General features: G+C 39.4%; 1 protein-coding gene across 1 annotated transcript; it reads left to right on the top strand.

Moving 5' to 3' along the window:
- The first annotated feature begins 7,557 nt into the window (after positions 1-7,557).
- Positions 7,558-8,873, top strand: LOC147961135 (uncharacterized). Its single transcript, XM_087536713.1, has 2 exons — positions 7,558-7,578; positions 7,689-8,873. Exons 1-2 carry the CDS (start codon positions 7,558-7,560, stop codon positions 8,871-8,873), a joined length of 1,206 nt encoding a protein of 401 aa, XP_087392839.1.
- Positions 8,874-18,728: the final 9,855 nt, after the last annotated feature.

Consider the following 18,728-nt stretch of genomic DNA (forward strand, 5'->3'; position numbering starts at 1 on the left):
GCTCGCCTCGGCGTGAGCCCCAAATGGGCCAGCCCACCCACGCGGGAGCCATAACCTGTTTTTTTGTCTTTTTTCTGTTTTCTGTTCTCATTTGTTTTTATTTTTGTACTTTTTTATACTTAAAAATAATATATATGTTACAAAAAACACTCTTCAAAAATTATTGAAAAAGGATAAAAATATCAAACAAGTGTTTAAAAATGTTGAATAAGTATTAAAAATGTTGGACAGGAATTAAAAAATGTTGAATAGGTATTTAAAAATGTTGAACGAATATATGAAAAATATTTTTTTAAAATATTGAAAAAGAATTTAATAAATGTTGAAGAAGTATTAAAAAAGTTAGACAAGTATTTGAAAATGTTGATGAAGTATCAAAAAAGTTAAACAAGTATTTGAAAATGTTAGGTATGAAAAAATGTTGAACGAGTATATGAAAAATGTTGAACAAGTATTTCAAACTGTTGAATAACTATTAAAATGTTGAACAAGTATTTGAAAAATATTGAAATAGCGTTTGGAAAATTTTGAACGTGTATACAAAAAGTTTTGATCACTTGTTACAAAAATATTTTTTTACATGTACGAAAAAAGAAAAGAAAACCAAAAAAGCATTGAAAACCGAAGAAAAAATGAGAAAAAATGAAGAAAAAAGCGAAAAATCAAATAACACAAAAGAATATGAAGAAATAAAAGCAAAAAATGGGGGGAGGGGGGGTAGAAAAAACAAACTGCCTGCTGAAATAACCGGCAAAAACAGAAAAACCCGATGACGCCAGTAAAGAAAAAAAACAGGGAAAAGAATGAACCAGTATGAAGAACGGCTTTTGCTTTCTTCAAGTAGGTCGCGTCCTACATATTGGGAAAGGACTCAATGCTATTGCAGTGTGGCTATCAGCATTGCCTCCAACAAGGAGATCCAAGTTCGATTCGTCGTGCGCACAGAATTGTTTTTGTTTTTCCTGAAAATAAGCGCAGGTGGGCCGGCCTAATACTGTAGTGCCTCGAGCGAGAGGGTCGTCCGGCTCACTTAAAGCGAGAAATATCTCTCACGGCTCTAATTGGGCCTTCTGGCGCCAGGGAAGCTCTCTGGCGCCCATGCACCGACCCTGGTTGCTGCCCATCTAGAGCGCGCTCGATCGCATTTGTGAAACGCAACAAAACATCATAGAAAAGAAAAAAATCATGAATAAAAAAGGTTAACGGATTTTGTGGAAAAATCATCATTTCGAAATAATTTTACCCAATTTGAATAAAAGTTCATAGAATTTGAAAAAAAAGTTCATCTAAAATGAAAAAAATCATGGATTTTTTTAAGTTCATCGAATTTCAAAAAAAGTTCATCTATTTTTTTAAAGAATCATCTATTTGAGAAAAAAGTTCACATATTTGCAAAACTATGGTATTTGAGGAAAATATGATTCACGTTTTTTTGTATAAAGAAAAACGGTTTGCAAAACTGCTCTTAAACCGTGTTCATTTTGTAAAAAACTTTAACGTAGCTTGTGGTCCACATGTCCATAGTTTTCCAACGGTATATCTCAAGCCTCATTTGGACAATGTTTGCGGAAGTTCAACCTCTTCCTAGGACAAGTTCAACTACTACTGCTGCGACAGGACGACTAGTTATCAGAATATTATTCTCATCCCGTGATCAGAATATATGTATAACTTATTTATCTCAATATGTAAGCATGCCACATCACCATACAATTATGAATAGGATAAGTTCCGCCACCACATGCAACCATGCATGGAAAAAATTCAATATGTTATTCTACTAATATTCAATAAAATTTACCATACATAATCAAATTTACCATACGTGTTATTAATCTAAGTATTAATATTACACACAATCAAATCTCATTGGAATATATGACAAGCGACTCCCATGGCAACACGTGGGGTATCATCTTGTATTAGAAGAAACGGTTGGCAGCATGCCAATTTTTTAAAGAGAAACCTCACATTAGCCAATTGATAAATTAGGACCCTCCGAATCCCACATGGGGATGTAAATGGTTTGGCCCATTTTTGTTCTCATTAAGTCTTTTCTGGGAGCAAGTCTATGTCTCGCCTTTAGCGAGATGGAAGCTGAGTTCGTTTACAGGGAGCTGATAGTTGGCCAGCCTAGTAGTCACGTGATTTCATCAAGCTAACGTCATATGCATGTTGTTTCCTTTATTATGAAAAAAAATCATTGCACATTTGAAATACCATTCAAATAAAATGTATTTGGCTAAAGCGGGGGGGGGGGGGGGGGGGGGGCATCGGCCCCCCTAAACTCAAATAAGCTCTACTAATGTTACTACCCACTATAAAAAAAGTAACATAGCCTAGTAATAGATGCATGTTATTAGTCAGTATTACTTCCCACTATGACCAGCTTAAGATCAATTGCAAAACAAGGACAACAATTATTTTACTTTTCCATGATGAAATGCAAATCAAGACCGATTGCAAGAAGAAGTTGAAAAGTTTACGAAGGCAGACAAGATTGTCAACGTAAATTCTCAACTAGCTTAGTAGTAAGCAGTTTTGTCATATTTTAATATAACATTTTTAATTAATAGATGAACACAAGAAAATGCTAGTGGGACAATGGAAGTGAAAATGTTCATACATGCCACACGAGTTAGTCATGTATGCTTCAAAACATGTTCATGTGAATTGGTTTTTCCCCCTAAACTATTTCTTTCGGTCAAAAATAGTGCATCTATATATAATACTAATAAACATGTTGACACAGCTCCAATGAGTGTTCAACTATTCATGATTTTTTTTCTGTTTAAGATGAGACATTCATCTAGCTCGTCAGCAAGAAATGAGTTCTTTTGGTTTGTGAATACTATATATCTAAGAGAATGATCTTCGCTAACTTATTTATCTCAACATGTAAGCATGTCACATCACCATGCAATTATGAGTGGGATAAGTTCCACCACCACATGCAACCATGTATGGGAAATGGCCAACCACCACATGCATGGAAAAATATTTTTCAATCTATTGTTCTACTTATATTCAATAAACTTTTACCAGCATACATAATCAAATATTGTAAGTTGTATGCATTTTTAATTTTGGTTCATGTGTTATTAATCTAAATATTAATATTCCATGCAATCAAATCTCATTGGAACATATTATAACCGACTCCCGCAGCAACACGTGGGATATCATCTTGTTTTAGAAGAAACGGGTGGCAGCTTGCCAAATTTTTTGAGGGAAGCCTCGCGACAGCCAATTGATAAATCATGGCCCTCCCAATCACACGTGGGCGTGCAAATGGTTTGGCACATTTTTGGTCTCATTAAGTATTTTTTTTCGGAGCAAGTCTATGTCTCGCATTTAGTGAGACGGAAGCTGAGCTTGCTTACAGGGAGCCAATAGTTGGCTGGCCTAGTAGCCATGTGATTTCAGCAAGCTGACATCACATGCATGTGGTTTCCCTTTTTTATTTTTTTCATAGTTTGAAAAGTACTAAATACATATATTATGAAAAAAATATAAGTGTTCATCGCACATTTAAAAAACATTAATGCATTGTAAAAAGTTCTCAAATTTTAAAAAGTATTTGTACTATTCAAATAAAATGTATGTGGCAAACTGAGCTTAGCGCATATGGTTAGGTTCTTTGTGGTGGAACCAGCCCACCAGGGTTCCAGTCCTGGACTTAACATTGGTGATCGCATTTTCTCGGATTTATTTCAGGCTTTCTGGCGATGTTCGTTTAGTGAGAGGGGACGCTATCATCGGCTACAAGGCGCCTATGGTGACTTCGTCAATCTCAAGATGTCCTGGCAGTTCAGTTTCTCGAAGGTGCTCAAAAAAGGTAGGTGTGTGTGCATTCGTTCTTAGGGTGATTGTATATGTGTGTGTAGGCGTCATTGATTGTAATGTGTTAAAAAAGCATGTGACATATCAAAAATGTCCACGGGTTTCAAAAAATGTGTGTGGCATTTTAAAAAATGTTCGTGTAACGTAAAAGGATCTGTACAATTAAAAAATAGATTATATTTCAAAAATTCTCATGGATTTAAAAATTTATTCGTGAGATTTTAAAAATCTTTATCAATGTAAAGAACGTTGCAATGTTTTAGAAAATGATTCGTATCATTCAAAAAATGCTTTAACATCTATTTAAAAAATATTTAACATGCATTCAAGAAAATTTTCAAACGCATATTTGAAAAATAATGTTAATTTTTATTTTGAAAATTCTAAATATGTATAAAAATGTTTCTATGTATATGAAAAATGTACATTGTGTATGAAAAAATTAGACATCTGTTAAAGAAAATGACCTGGTGAAAAATGAAAAGGAGAAGAACCAGAGAAAACCAAAAAAAACGAAGCTGAAGAAAAATGAAAAGGAGAAGAACCAGAATAAACCAAAAAAACAATGAAAAACCGTGAAAAAAGATAAAACACACACGCAAAAAAAAACTTTTGCGCAGCTACATTAGTGGGCCGGTCCAGTGGCTCCGCAATGTATGCGAGCGAGACCTAACTAGCGCGCGAGAAATAGTATTTGCGCCTTTTGATATGCTTTTCAGTTTGTTCTGTCTGTTCTCTCGTGTGGTTTTGTGCCAACCGTTTTTTTATTTTACCATACAATTTTTAACTGATTTTGTCAGGTTTTTTGTGTTTTATTTTATTTTCCAGATTTAAGTTTTTCAGGAAAATGTGCATTTTTTAATAGTGTATGAACATCATGCGTGAACGCTTTGCTACAAATTTTTTTGTCTAATACATGTACATGTTATTAAAAATATTTATTACAAAATTTGGTTAGTATTTTGTGACATGTAAATATTATTTATAAACATGATTAAACTTATTTTCAATTATGTGAACATATTTTCAAACTATAACAATTGAACCCCATCCCTCCACATTACAAAACAACCTAGCCCAAGTGCACCACAAATACGTAGTGCATCTTTTGAAACATGAACAATTTTTAAAATTTGTAGTTTTTTTGTTTGTCCTGTATTCGTTCAGTTTTTTATTTTTTTTATCTTTCTTTTTCTATTTTCATTTTCTTTTATCTTTACGAATTATTTTAAATTGTGAAACATTTCTTAAATCTGTGAACTTCTAAAATTTGTGAACTTTCCAAATTCACACCCTCTTTCAACTTTTACCAACTTTTTACAAAGCCTGCGTATTTTTTTTCAAATTCCAAGGCTTGAGCATATTTTTTCTATTCTATTTTTTGCTTTCCTTTTTTTGTTAACTCATTTTCCTTCTTTTCGAACTTTATTAGTCATTTTAAAACCTGTTTTAGAATATCAATGGAAATACTCAACACTCCACCACGTGCTCCCGTAGGCTGTAGATCAATTTGATTTTCCTATCTCTTCCTTGTAACGGATAGCTTCAGTTTGTTACTTAGCTTTTCTCCAATAAATCCCAAGTCGATCTTCTTCTTTACAACGCTTTGCAACCTCCTGTACTGCACCAATAGCCTCGTGCAGTTAGACTGTTCCGCCTGGACATCATTCCCATGGCCTCTGCCAGCGGAGCTGGCCGGCGACAACACTTTTTTCCATAGAGCGTCAGCATTTAGCCTTGCCTAACCCTTGCTGCAGCCAGGGGCGGACGCATGTTGTGGCGAGTGGGGGCCCAGGACCCCACTCGATTCATCGTCCTCTTCGTACTACGTCCCGATGCTAGCGAGCAGGCCCCCAGTCGGGCTATAGCAGGTGCCCCCACTCCCTTCCAGTTCGGCCTTTCTGTAAAGCCCAATACGAAAAGCTAATCAAGGAAAAAATTCAAGGTAGAAGGCGTGCGTGTACCCTGCTGCCGCCTGCCGCTTCACTCTAGGAGCTCACAATTAATAGCGAGAAAAACGAAGAGGCAAGCCCTCGGCCGCCGCTTGGTTGGACCACTGGTGGATCGCGGCTTGGCGGGTGCCAGTCCTGTGCCATCCGGTCGCCGGCCACCGGCCGCCCGCCGCCAGCAGCAGCGGTGCCACCGTCGACGGGTGTACAGCAGCAACGGATGAACGGAACATTCTCAGCAACTCATCTCTGATCAGGTCTGTACCATCTCCTCATCTCCTTATCCCAAACTACTAAACTCCCCTTAGTTCTTTATTTTGCTTGCTATTGCCTGACTACACTCTGGTCCTTATTCTTCAGTTGATTCCATGGTTTATCTCATATCAAATCAAATGAAAACTTGCAGTTCGTACTAGTACAGTAGTACTACTCTATGTCTCTATCAGACATGTAGCCATGTACAGTTGGTTCTACCAAAAAATTATAGGATTAGTGTGACACACTACTTGTACTTGGAAAATTTCTATGGAATTCAATCTGGCATGCCATTCTACTACTAGTACTTTTGCTGGCCTGCTAGTCTGCTCCACTAGAATGTTTTGTATCTGAACTTTTACAATTTGTGCTTCCATTATTTGATAGGGAAGAGAAGGGAAGATAATGGAGAAGTATTTGATAAAGAAATCAGCAAATGCCAACACCACCACCCAGCCCCAGGGGGCTATCACCAGCAACAATTCAAGTGGCAGTAGTAATGCATCAAGACCTGCAGCAAAACATAATTCTGCTGTGCCTGAACTAGTTGATTTGAATAAGCTCCCTCGCGATCCAGCTAAAAGGAAGCGAATGGCAGATTATCACCCCAACCAATGTGACGAGATAAGAAGGAAGTATTTGATTTGGGGACTTAATCAGCCCCACAAGTTGGAATTTCCATACAGGGAGATTGGGAAGAAGAAAAAGAAGAGGAGATTCAATTCGGATTGGTATGATGATTATGCTTATTGGCTAGAGTACAGTGAGAAGGAGCACAAAGCCTATTGCTTATGCTGCTATTTGTTTAGGGACAACATTAAAGACAGCCACCATGGGCATGATGCATTTGTAGTAGAAGGTTTCAACTGTTGGAACAAGACAGAGAGATTTGTAACTCACGTCAGTGATCGTAACAGCTTTCACAACAGAGCACACAAGGATTGCGAGGATCTATTAAAGCAAGATCAATCAATCCCTGCAGCCTGGAATAGACAAAGCCAAACTGAAAAGAATGAGCATCTCATCAGGTTAAATGCCGCAATTGATGTTTGTCGATACTTGTTGCATCAGGGACAACCTTTCCGTGGCCATGATGAATCTAAAGATTCTGAAAATAAAGGAAATTACCTTGAGTTGATGGACTACACTATTAAGCAAAATGATGTTGTTGCTAAGGCATTCAAGAATGCTTCAAATAATAATCAAATGTTGTCTCCCAAAATTCAGAGAGATATTACCGAGTGCTTTGCAAAAGAAGTACTAGGCCATGTGATGAAAGAAATTGGTAATGGTGTGTTCAGCTTACTAGTTGATGAGTGTAGGGATGTTTCCGACAAAGAACAAATGGCGGTTGTTCTCTGATATCTTGATAAGTGTGGACTGGTCCAAGAGAAGTTTGTTGGTGTTGTTCATGTGGAGGAGACAACAGCTTCTTATCTCAAGTCTTGCATAGATTTATTATTTTCACAACTTGGGCTGAATCTTGAACAAGTTAGAGGCCAAGATTACGATGGAGCAAGTAATATGTCTGGTGAGTTTAATGGTTTGCAAGCTAAAATTATGAATGAGAACAAATCAGCATATTATGTACATTGTTTTGCTCATAAACTCAACTTGGTTGTTGTGGCTATTGCAAAGAAGATATTCGAGGTCGGAGATTTCTTTGATATGGTTTCAGTTTTGCTGAATGTCGTGGGCGCGTCTTGCAAGAGAAAAGACCAACTTCGTGAGCATCACCAAGAAGAAGTGAGAAAAGCAATAGGATGTGGAGAGATTGCTACGGGGACTGGACTGAATCAAGAATTATCTCTTCAAAGACCAGGTGACACTCGATGGAACTCCCATTATAAAACACTGTTGGGTTTGTCCAAGATGTTCTCATCTGTGGTCAAAGTACTAGAATATGTCGAGAAAGATGGCACAGATACCGGAAAGAGGCGGCAAGCTAGAGGTCTTCTAAAATATTTCCAGACCTTTGATTCTGCATTTTTCTTACACATGATGATGATGATATTAGCTTTAACAAATAGGCTATCAAAAACCTTACAGAGAAAGAATAAAGACATTGTAAATGCTATTTCAGATGTGGAATCAACAAAACGAGAGTTAGAAAAACTCAGAACCAATGAGGGGTGGGATTCCCTTATGAAGAAGGTATGTTGTTTTTGTGAGAAGCATGACATTCCAGTGCTTGACATGGAAGATGCCTATGTTAACCCAAAGAAGCCACGACAAAAGACTGGCATTAGCAATGAACATTATTATCGTGTTGACTGTTTCTTTTCTGTGCTCGATCTGTTAGGAGAAGAGTTTAATGACAGATTTAATGAGGTAAATTCTGAGTTGCTTCTATGCATGTCTGCTTTGAGCCCAACTGACTTATTTTGTCATTTTGACAAGGAGAAGTTACTGAAATTAGCAAAGTTTTATCCTGATGACTTCAATCACAAAGATATGGTGACTCTTGAGCATGAACTTGGACTCTATATAGATAATATACTCCATGATACAAGGTTTTCTAGCTTGGACAGAATAAGTGACTTGGCTAAACTGATGGTGGATACTAGGAAGAATCTCTCATATCCTTTGGTATATCGGCTTTTGAAGCTAGCTCTAACTCTGCCTGTTGCCACTGCCACTGTCGAGAGATGTTTTTCAGCGATGAAGATTGTGAAGAATGCTTTGCGTAACAAAATTGGTGATGATTATTTGAGCCATAGCCTAATTTGCTTCGTGGAGAAGGAGCTGCTGGACACAATTACCAATGAAGTGATTGTTGATCGTTTCCATAAGATGAAAGATTGTCGTGGGAGAAATGAAACGTAATGGTCTAATACCTTCCACCCTTTTTATATTTACCATCTCCATAGTATTCAAATGCATTGTCCTAATCTGTGTTTTCTCTTCACAGGTAATGCCATTTGTCTTGGAGACAAATATTACCTTTTGCCACCTATGAAATCATTGGGATATAAAGCCTTCTTGTAAGATTTCTTCAGTTTAGTGCCAAACCTATCATGTTACTACTAGATGATGTATCACTTGTTGGCATTTATGTCAGACAAATATTATCTTTTGCTACATATAAAAACTGGGATATAAAGTGTAAGGTTTGTTTATTTTAATGGTAAATTTGTGATGTTATTAGTGGATGAAGTATCTTCTGTTTTGAACGTGGATGAAGTATCTTATTGTTATAGGGAAAATGCTAGACTTTTTTATGCATGAAAAGTGCTATACGTTTATATGATTGTGTAAACATGTTCATGAGTTTTACATAGACGAGCGCCCCCGGTCAGTTTTTATCCTAGGTCCGCCCCTGGCTGCAGCGTGGCAGCATTTCCTATTTGGCACTGAAGACGTCGGTTAAAGACTATTTCGCCAACCGAAGCTCACACCCCGCGCGTTGGGCCAGCCTATTTGTTTTTTCTTTTTACCTTTGCTGTTAAAAACTTAAAAAAAATGGCGCGGCGCTGGTTTATGTAAAAAAGAACCACTCCGTTAGTGGTGGACAGTAGTATCCAACTTGGAAATCGCATGAGTTGTGCTACTTTTCTTCTTTTTACGTTTTTCTCTTTCCCTTAGTGCTGGAAGTCTCAGTTTTCTTTTTCACCACGGTTTCTGGGCTGGGTTCCGGTGGGTTCTTTCTACCCAGTTTCTTTCCCTGTTTTTCGTTTCTTCTTCTTTTTTCTATTTGCATTTTCTTTTTGTTTTCTTTTTTACGGTTTCCCTATTACTTTTTTAATTTTTCACATTCAACAAACTTTTTAAAAATTCAACGAAATTTTTATTCAACAACGATGATTTTTTTTCAAATTTGATGAAATTTTTCCAAAATTTATGCACTTTTTAAAAACTTTGGTGACATTTTTCTAAAATCCATGAACTGTTTTTCATATTCTTTGAACTTTTTCAAAAAATTGATGAATTTCCAAAATTGATCATCTTTGCTTCAAATTAGATGAAAAATTTAAAATTCTATGAACTTATGTTCAAATCGATGAAATTTTTCCAGAAACAATAATTTGTTTTCAAATTTGATTTAATTTTTTAAAAACTTGATGAACCTTTTTTAATTTGGATGAAAAATTCAAATTTTTTGAACTTTTTCCAAATTCTGTGAAGATTCTTGAATTCAGGAATCTCTTCCTCTTTTACAAATTTTTCTGTTAATTTTTTTTGTGTTTTTCCTTGAAAATATCAATGTTCAAATGATGAGATGATTACATTTCGTGCCATTATTACTAGTTCAGGAACAACTCACATGCGCCAAACATAGGTTGATTGGACTATCCTAATGATGAGCAAATGATCTTAATGATAAGCGGTCAGTGAGATGATGTTGCTCCTGCATCCTATGATGATTGGTGATATAGGCGTATTAGGGTTTATAGGTCATGAAACATCTATATCTCAGAGGAAAACGATGCGATTGAGCCTAATCAAAGCACTAATCAAACGGCATGACTGGACGTTGTCTGTACTAGCGTCCAGACCTGGACGCAGTTAGCAATAGAGTCCAACCTGGACGTTGTTATTCCTGGCGTCCTTCCTATTTTTACAATTTTCACCGGTCCGTTATCAGTTTCAGAATTACAGAATTATCATTTACTACTAATAAAAAAATCGGATAAAACGAGCGAGGAGGAAGGTGCGGGCGAGACGGACATCTTGTTTAATTGGGCGGGCCCAAGCGAAGCTGCTGCGTGCTCCAGTTTCTCAATCCCGCACCTGAAGCGCTGTATCAGCCCTAGGCCTTTACAATGTCTTGGGCCACGCTAGCCCTGTTGGGCTTCTGTCCTGCACGCGTGGCTGCACCAGTGCCTCTGCCAAGTGCTATCCCGGCAATTCCTATTTGCCGCCCGCGAGCAGCAAATCGAGAGCTCCTATGTGCCGCTCGCGAGCAGCAAATCGAGAGCTCCTATGTGCCGCTCGATGCGGCGAATTGTCGAGCGGACGCACAGGCGCGTCTCCAGCTAGGCCGGCCCATTATCGCAACGCAGTGAAAAAAATCCGAAAAAACTCCGCTCGAGAGAGGGATCGAACCACGGACCTCCATCTTTCCACACACGAACCTAGCCAACGCGACAGACTAGATTTCTAGGTTTGCCAGGGCGCACGAAGCTAAAGGTAATGTAGATCCAAACATTTTCTCAAATTCCTAACGCAAAAATTATTTTAAAAAAGTATTTTTTAAAAGAGAACACTTTCCAAATTTTAGAAGAAAAACTAAAAAGCTTGAACAAACTTTTGATAAATTGAACACTTTTTAAAATCCTGAACGTTTTTTTAATTTAGGGAACATAATTTTGAAATCGAGAACAAACTTTGAACATGAACATTTTTAAAGCACGAACATTTTTTTAATCGTGAGAACAAATTTTGAAACGGAGAACAAATGGTGAAGCGCAAACAATTTCTTAAAGCACGAACATTTTTTGAATATTGAAAACAAATTTTGAAACGGAGAACAAATTTGAAAAATTCCGAACAAATTTGGAAGTGCGAACATTTTCTGAAAACGTGAATAAAAAAATTGAAGTCTGGTACATTATATTAATTTCGAAAGTTTGAAATTTTTTGTGTAACGAGAACAATTTTTTAATTTTGAGAATATTTTGAAAAAAAAAGAGAAAAGGAAAAGAAAATGAAATAAGAAACCAAAGAAAGAAAACAAGCAGAAAAAACGAAAAAAGAAGAAAAGAAAAAGAAACAGAAAGAAATTTGAAAATCTAAAGAACAAAAAGGAAATAGAAAGAGAAGAAAAATGAATTTTAAAATGAAATAAAGAAACAGAAAAACAAAGAAAGAAAAAAAGAAACAGGAAAAGAAAAAAATAGTGAAAAACCGGTTCAAGAACCATCTGGAAGGTTCCCAAAACCGGTCAGGAAACCTTCCAGAAACTACCCAAAACCGAATACTGTAGCGCCTGTACTATTTCGTAGTTGGGTCCGCCCATCTTGATCGCTAGGTCGCTCGCCTCTGAGCGTCCGTTAGGATATTCCCAGCAAATCGTCGAGGAAACGCCCGCAGCGCCCGCGGGTGAGCAGGCCCAGTTGGCGTGGTGCGCGTTGCTGCTTCAGTTTTTTCTTCGCTTTTTTTTCTTTTCGGTTTTCCTTTCTGGTTCTTTTTCTCTTTTCTCTTTTCGTTTTTCTTTTTATTTTCTGTTTCTATTTTCTGTTTCTATTTCTTTTTTATATTATATTTCCGTTTTTATGATTTCTTTTCTCTTTTTACTGTTTCTTTTTCCCTATATTACAAAGTTCGTTCCGTGTTACCACAATGTCTATTGTATATTTAGGAAATGTTCATGGTATATTACGAAAAGTTCATCATGCATTATAAAATATTCATCGTATATTTAGAGATGGTTCAAGGAATGAAGGAATATAAAGTATTCCCTATGTTTTAAATATTTTGTTCAGTATCATATTACACAAATGTGCAATGTGTATTCGAAAATTTTTCAGCGTATATTACAAATGCTCAATGCATTTCCGAAAATTGTTCAACACATATATTTATATTTTTTTCCAAAATGGTCATCATATATTAAAAAATGTTCATTGTGTATAACTTAAATTATTCATTTTATATTAAGAAAATGTTCAACGGATATTTACAAAACGTTCAATGTGTACTATTTGACTTTTTTCAAAGGAAGTTTGGTACTAAAAGTTCCGCGCCGTGAATCAATCAGTTGAGCTTACTAGTTCTCTTGGCTAGTTCCACAAGATAACGAGAAGGAGGTCGCTAGATCTAGTACCGGTCGCGTAGCACTTTCTCTGAACTTTTTGCGCGCCTGAAGTTCCACAGCTCCAAATGGACCGGCCCATTCGTGGCTGGCTTCATCGAAGTCTCAACAATTTGACGCGCACGGGTGGAAAATAAGAGCTCTCTGCTATCCCGGCGCCTATATGTCTAAGCGAGACAGGGGATGCGCTCGCGTCGGCGCGAGCCCTAGATGGGCCAGCCCACCCGCGAGCTAGCCACAACTTGTTTTTTTTCTGTTTTCTGTTCCCATTTATTTTTATTTTTGTACTTTTCTTTATACTTGAAAATATTATATCTATTACAAAAAACACTCTTCAAAAAATATTGAAAAAGTATTAAAAATATCAAACAAGTGTTTAAAAATGTTGAATAAGTATTAAAAATATTTAACATGAATTAAAAAAATGTTGAATAATTATTTAAAAATGTTGAACGAATATACGAAAAAAAATTAATTTTTTTAATAATATTGTACATGAATTTAAAAAATGTTGCAGAAGTATTAAAAAAGTTGAACAAGTATTTGAAAATGTTGAAGAAGTATTGAAAAAGTTAAACAAGTATTTGAAAATGTTGAATAGGTATTAAAAAATGTTGAATGATTATATGAAAAATGTTGAACAAGTATTTAAAACTGCTGAATAACTATTAAAATGTTAAACAAATATTTGAAAAATGTTGAAATAGCATTCAGAAATTGATGAACGTGTATACAAAAAGTTTTGATCGCTTGTTACAAAAAATAATTTTGACATGTACGAAAAAAGAAAAGAAAACCAAAAAAGCATTGAAAACCGAAGAAACAAACGGAAAAAGAATGAGAAAAACAAGAAAATGAAGAAGAAAAAAAAGGAACAAAACAAGCGAAAAATCGAATAACACAAAAGAATATGAAGAAAGAAAAGCAAAAAATTGGGGGGGGGGGGGGGGGGGAAGGTAGAAAAGACAAACTGCCTACTCAAATAACCGGCGGAAACAGAAAAAGCCGACGACGCCAGTAAAGAAAGAAACAAGGAAAAGAACGAACCAATATGAAGAACGACTTTTGCTTTCTTCAAGTAGGTCACGTCCTACATATTGGGCAAGGACTCAATTCTATCGCAGTGTGGCTAGCAGCATTGCCTCCAACAAGGAGATCCAAGTTCGATTCCTCGTGTGCACATAATTTTTAGTCAGTCTTTGTTTTTCCCGAAAATAAGCGCTGGTGGGCCGGCCTAATACTGTAGTGCCTCGACGCGAGAGGGTCGTCCGGCTCACTTAAAGCAAGAAATATCTCTCACGGCTCCAATTGGGCCTTCTGGCGCCAGGGAAGCTCCCTGGCGCCCACGCACCAACCCTGGTTGGTGCCCATCTAGAGCGCGCTCGAGCGCATTTGTGAAACACAACAAAGATCATAGAAAAGAAAAAAAATCATGAATAAAAAATGTTTATGGATTTTGTGGAAAAATTCATCATTTCGAAATAATTTTATCCAATTTGAATAAAAGTTAATCGAAAATGAAAAAAATCATGTATTTTTTTAAGTTCAACTAATTTCACAAAAAATTCATCGAATTTCAAAATAAGCTCATCGATTTGAGGAAAAAGTTCACATATTTGCAAAACTATGGATATTTGAGGAAAATATGATTCATGTTTTTTTGTAATAAAGAAAAACGGTTTGCAAAACTGCTCTTAAACCATGTTCATTTTGTAAAAAACTTTAACGTAGGTTGTGATCCACATGTCCATAGCTTTCCAATGGTATATCGCAAGCCCCATTTGGACAATGTTTGCGGAAGTTCAACCTCTTCCTAGGACAAGTTCAACTACTGCTGCTGCGATAGGACAACTAGTTATTAGAATATTATTCTCATCCCGTAATCATAATATATGTATAACTTATTTATCTCAACATGTAAGCCCACCACATCACCGTACAATCATGAATAGGATAAGTTCCGCCACCACACGCAACCCTGCATGGAAAAAAATCAATTTGTTATTCTACTAATATTCAATAAAATTTACCATACATAATCAAATATAGTAAGATGTATGTATTTTAATTTTTGATTCATGTGTTATTAATCTAAGTATTAATATTACGAGCAACTCCTGTGGCAACACGTGGGATATCATCTTGTATTAGAAGAAACGGTTGGCAGCTTTCCAATTTTTTAAAGAGAAACCTCACATCAGCCAATTGATAAATTAGGACCCTCCCAATCCCACATGGGGATGTAAATGGTTCAGCCCATTTTTGTTCTGATCAAGTCTTTTCTGGGAGCAAGTCTATGTCTCGCCTTTAGCGAGACGGAAGCTGAGCTCGTTTATAGGGAGCTGATAGTTGGCCGGCCTAGTAGACGTGTGATTTCATCAAGCTAATGTCATATGCATGTTGTTTCCCTTATTATGAAAAAAAATCATTGCACATTTGAAAAATATTCATGCATTTTAAAAAATCAACTTTTAAAAAATATTTGTACCACTCAAATAAAATGTATTTGGCTAAAGCGGGGGGGGGGGGGGGCATCGGCCCCCCTAAACTCAAATAAGCTCTACTAGTGTTACTACCCACTATAAAAGCCGTAACATAGCCTAGTAATAGATGCATGTTATTAGTCAGTATTACTTCCCACTATGACCAGCTTAAGATCAATTGCAAAACAAGGACAACAATTATTTTACTTTCCATGATGAAATGCAAATCAAGACGATTGTAAGAAGAAGTTGAAAAGTTTACGAAGTCACACTGTGACACCCGGATAATCAAGCTACAGTAACCCTCTAGTAATGATGCCTTGTCACCACTGTTACTATTGTTAATCTCGCGTTAGTTCGAAACCGTCTCGAATTCAAAATTCAAAATCAGGGCAACCAATAAAAATTTTTAAACATTAAAACTAAAATGTTTAAAATGGGACAAATAAATCCTAAGTAATAATGGTGGAGAAACCACACTTGTGTAAAATGTGTAAATACTCAAAAATGAATAAAACAGCAACAAAATAAATTAATTAAATGCCTTTTGTATTTTGTAAAATATTAAACTATTTTATTTAGCTGCCCAAATTAATGTGGCAGTGGTATATTTAACATACTACATTTAGGTGTTGTTCTCACATTCTATAAAATTGAAATAAATTAAAATTTGACATAAACAAAAAAGGAATAAGTAAAAGAAAAGAGAAAGTAGGAAAACAGTAATTAGACTAAAACAAAGGAGAACCCTCCCTTTTTTTAGTGGGCCTTGGCCCAGCTATGCCACCAGGCCGGCCCCCTCACCCCACTGCTTAACCCCCCACTCCCGGAGAGCAAACCCTAACCCCTAACCACACACTCCCCTACTCCCCACGTCTCTCCCTCTCCCCCCGATCCAGATCGGATCGGGGCTGGCCCCGTGGCCGTTGCCTGGAGTCGCCTCACCGGCCCCGCCCTCGTCCTCGCGCACCTGACGACGTTGTCGGCGCCGCCGCGTCGCACGCCTCGCTCCTCCCTTGGCGATCCAGATCGGGCACGGCCCCGCCGCCCACCGCCGGCCTCCCGTCGCCAGAGCCACCACGCCGGAGCCGCCTCCCGTCTCCTCCCGCACGACGCCTGCCCCCTCGACCCATACTGGATTGGGGCTCGACCCCGCGGCGCCCTAAGCCCCGACGTCGCGCCGTCGCCGCTCGCTGTCGTCTCCGTCCTCCACCCCGCGCCCACTGCCCCGAACCCTACGAACCCCCTGTGAGCCCCCGTTCTTCTCCTCCGCCCCGCCCCGCACGTGCTCACCAAAAACGTCCCGACGCCCGCGGCGTCGCGCCCGCACGCGCTGTGCCCGCGCCGTGGCCGCCCCCTGCTCCTGGCTGTGCCAAGCGCGCGTGCGCCCGCCCTCGCTCTGCTACCTTCCAATACCACGCCCCGACCTTGCCACTGCCACTCGTGCGCGCCTGACCCCTTCCGCGCCCCCTGCTCGTGCACTCGCCGTAGCCGCGGTCAGGGCCCTGCTCCGGCCACCTCGGCCTTGGCCTCGCCCCTCTCCTGGCGTCGCCGCTGGCCGTTGGCCGCGCACGCCCCGCGGCCTGCACCGGCCGCCCGTGCGCCTGCTAGCCTCGCCCGAGGCTGCGTCCTGGCGCCCGTGCCTCGTCCCGGCCGTCTGGTTCGCCCTTTGGCCCTCGGCCTCATCTGACGGCTCACCCCTCCATAGCTGCTCGCCAGCCACCGCTCCGGCTGCCTGGCCGGCGCCCCGCATCGCTCTGTCGGGCTACGCTCGCAGCGCCCTGCACCCAGTACCCGGCGCTCGCTATGGCCCTCCGGGCCAATGACAGTGGGGGCCCATGCCCCCCAGAATGTTTACAAAAAAATAAAAATAATAAAATAAATAATAATAATAATTAACTAAAGGATTAATTAATTTAATTAATCTTGTTTAATTAACCTAATCAATTAACTAAACTAATCAAACATGTTTAGTTAGCCTCAGTCTATGATAGGTGGGTCCTACGGGACCCACATGCCAGGTTTGACTCTGGTCAGCTGGGTTTGACCTGCTGACGTCATGGTGATGTCATGCTGACATCACCTTTCACTATTCTGGATAATGTTCTATTAAAATAATTAATTAAATGCTAAAGATGATTTAAATCTTTTAAAATTAATATAAAATAAACCGTAGCTCGGATGGGAAAACTTTGTACATGAAAGTTGCTCAGAACGACGAGACGAATCGGGATACGCAGCCCGTTTGTCCGCCATGCATACCTAGCATAGCAAACACACAACTTTCCCCCTCCGATTCATCTGTTCGAAAACACGAAACACCGGGGATATTTTCCCGGATGTTTCCCCCCTCCACCGGTACCACCTCTTACCGCGTTAGGGCACCCCTAGCACCGCTGCTTGTCATGTCATGCATCGCTATGCATCTGTTTGCTTAATATTTATTGTTTCTTCCCCCCTCTTCTCTCGCTAGACACCGAGACCGACGCCGCTGCTACCCAGTACGACTACGGTGTTGACGACCCCTCTCTCTTGCCAGAGCAACCAGGCAAGCCCCCCCCTTGATCACCAGATATTGCCTACTCTTCTTTATACTGCTTGCATTAGAGTAGTGTAGCATGTTACTGCTTTCCGTTAATCCTATGCTGATGCATAACCTGTCCTTGTACTATTGTTGTTACCTTTACCTGCAATCCTAATGCTTAGTACAGGATGCTAGTTTGCCATCAGTGGCCCTACATTCTTGTCCGTCTACCATGCTATACTATCGGGCCGTGATCACTCGGGAGGTGGTCACGGGTATATACTTATATACATAATATATGATACTTGTGGTGACTAAAGACGGGTCGGCTCGTAGGAGTACCCGCGAGTGATTCATGGATTGGGTCCGAAAGGACGTTTGTCCCGATGGCCCTCTGAGTGGATCTTTATGGCAGAGCGACAGGGTAGGTTGAGACCACCTAGGAGAGAGATGGGCCTGGCCCTGGTTGGCGTTCGCGGTTACTTCAAGATAACACGTTTAACGAGATCTTGGTATTTGATCTGAGTCTGGCTACTGGCCTATACGCACTAACCAACCACGCGGGGACAGTTATGGGCACTCGATGTCGTGGTATCAGCCGAAGCCTTCGTGACGTCAGCGACTGAGCGGCGCACGCCGGGTTGGACTGGAACGCCTGCTCTTGTATAAGGGAGGCTAGGTCTGCTCACCGGCCGCGTACGCAACGTGCAGGTGTGTGATGGGCGATGGGCCCAGACCCCTGCGCCATAGGATTTAGACCGGTATGCTGACCTCTCTGTTGTGCCTAGGTAGGGCAACGTGTTGATCTTCCGAGGCCGGGCATGACCCAGAAAAGTGTGTCTGGACAAAGGGGATCGAGCGTGTTGGGAAATGTGGTGAACCCCTGCAGGGAAGTTAAACTATTCGAATAGCCGTGATCT

Source organism: Triticum urartu, chromosome 7A, assembly GCF_056163025.1.
Source record: "Triticum urartu cultivar PI428250 chromosome 7A, HENAU_Tu73, whole genome shotgun sequence".
NCBI classification, from domain to species: Eukaryota; Viridiplantae; Streptophyta; class Magnoliopsida; order Poales; family Poaceae; genus Triticum; species Triticum urartu.

Excerpts from the sequence above, each read along its gene's own strand:
- LOC147961135 (XM_087536713.1), top strand. The coding sequence starts at position 7,558 with ATGGAGCAAGTAATATGTCTG. Across the intron at positions 7,579-7,688 it reads TGGAGCAAGTAATATGTCTG|ATATTCGAGGTCGGAGATTT; the intron begins GTGAGTTTAATG and ends ATTGCAAAGAAG.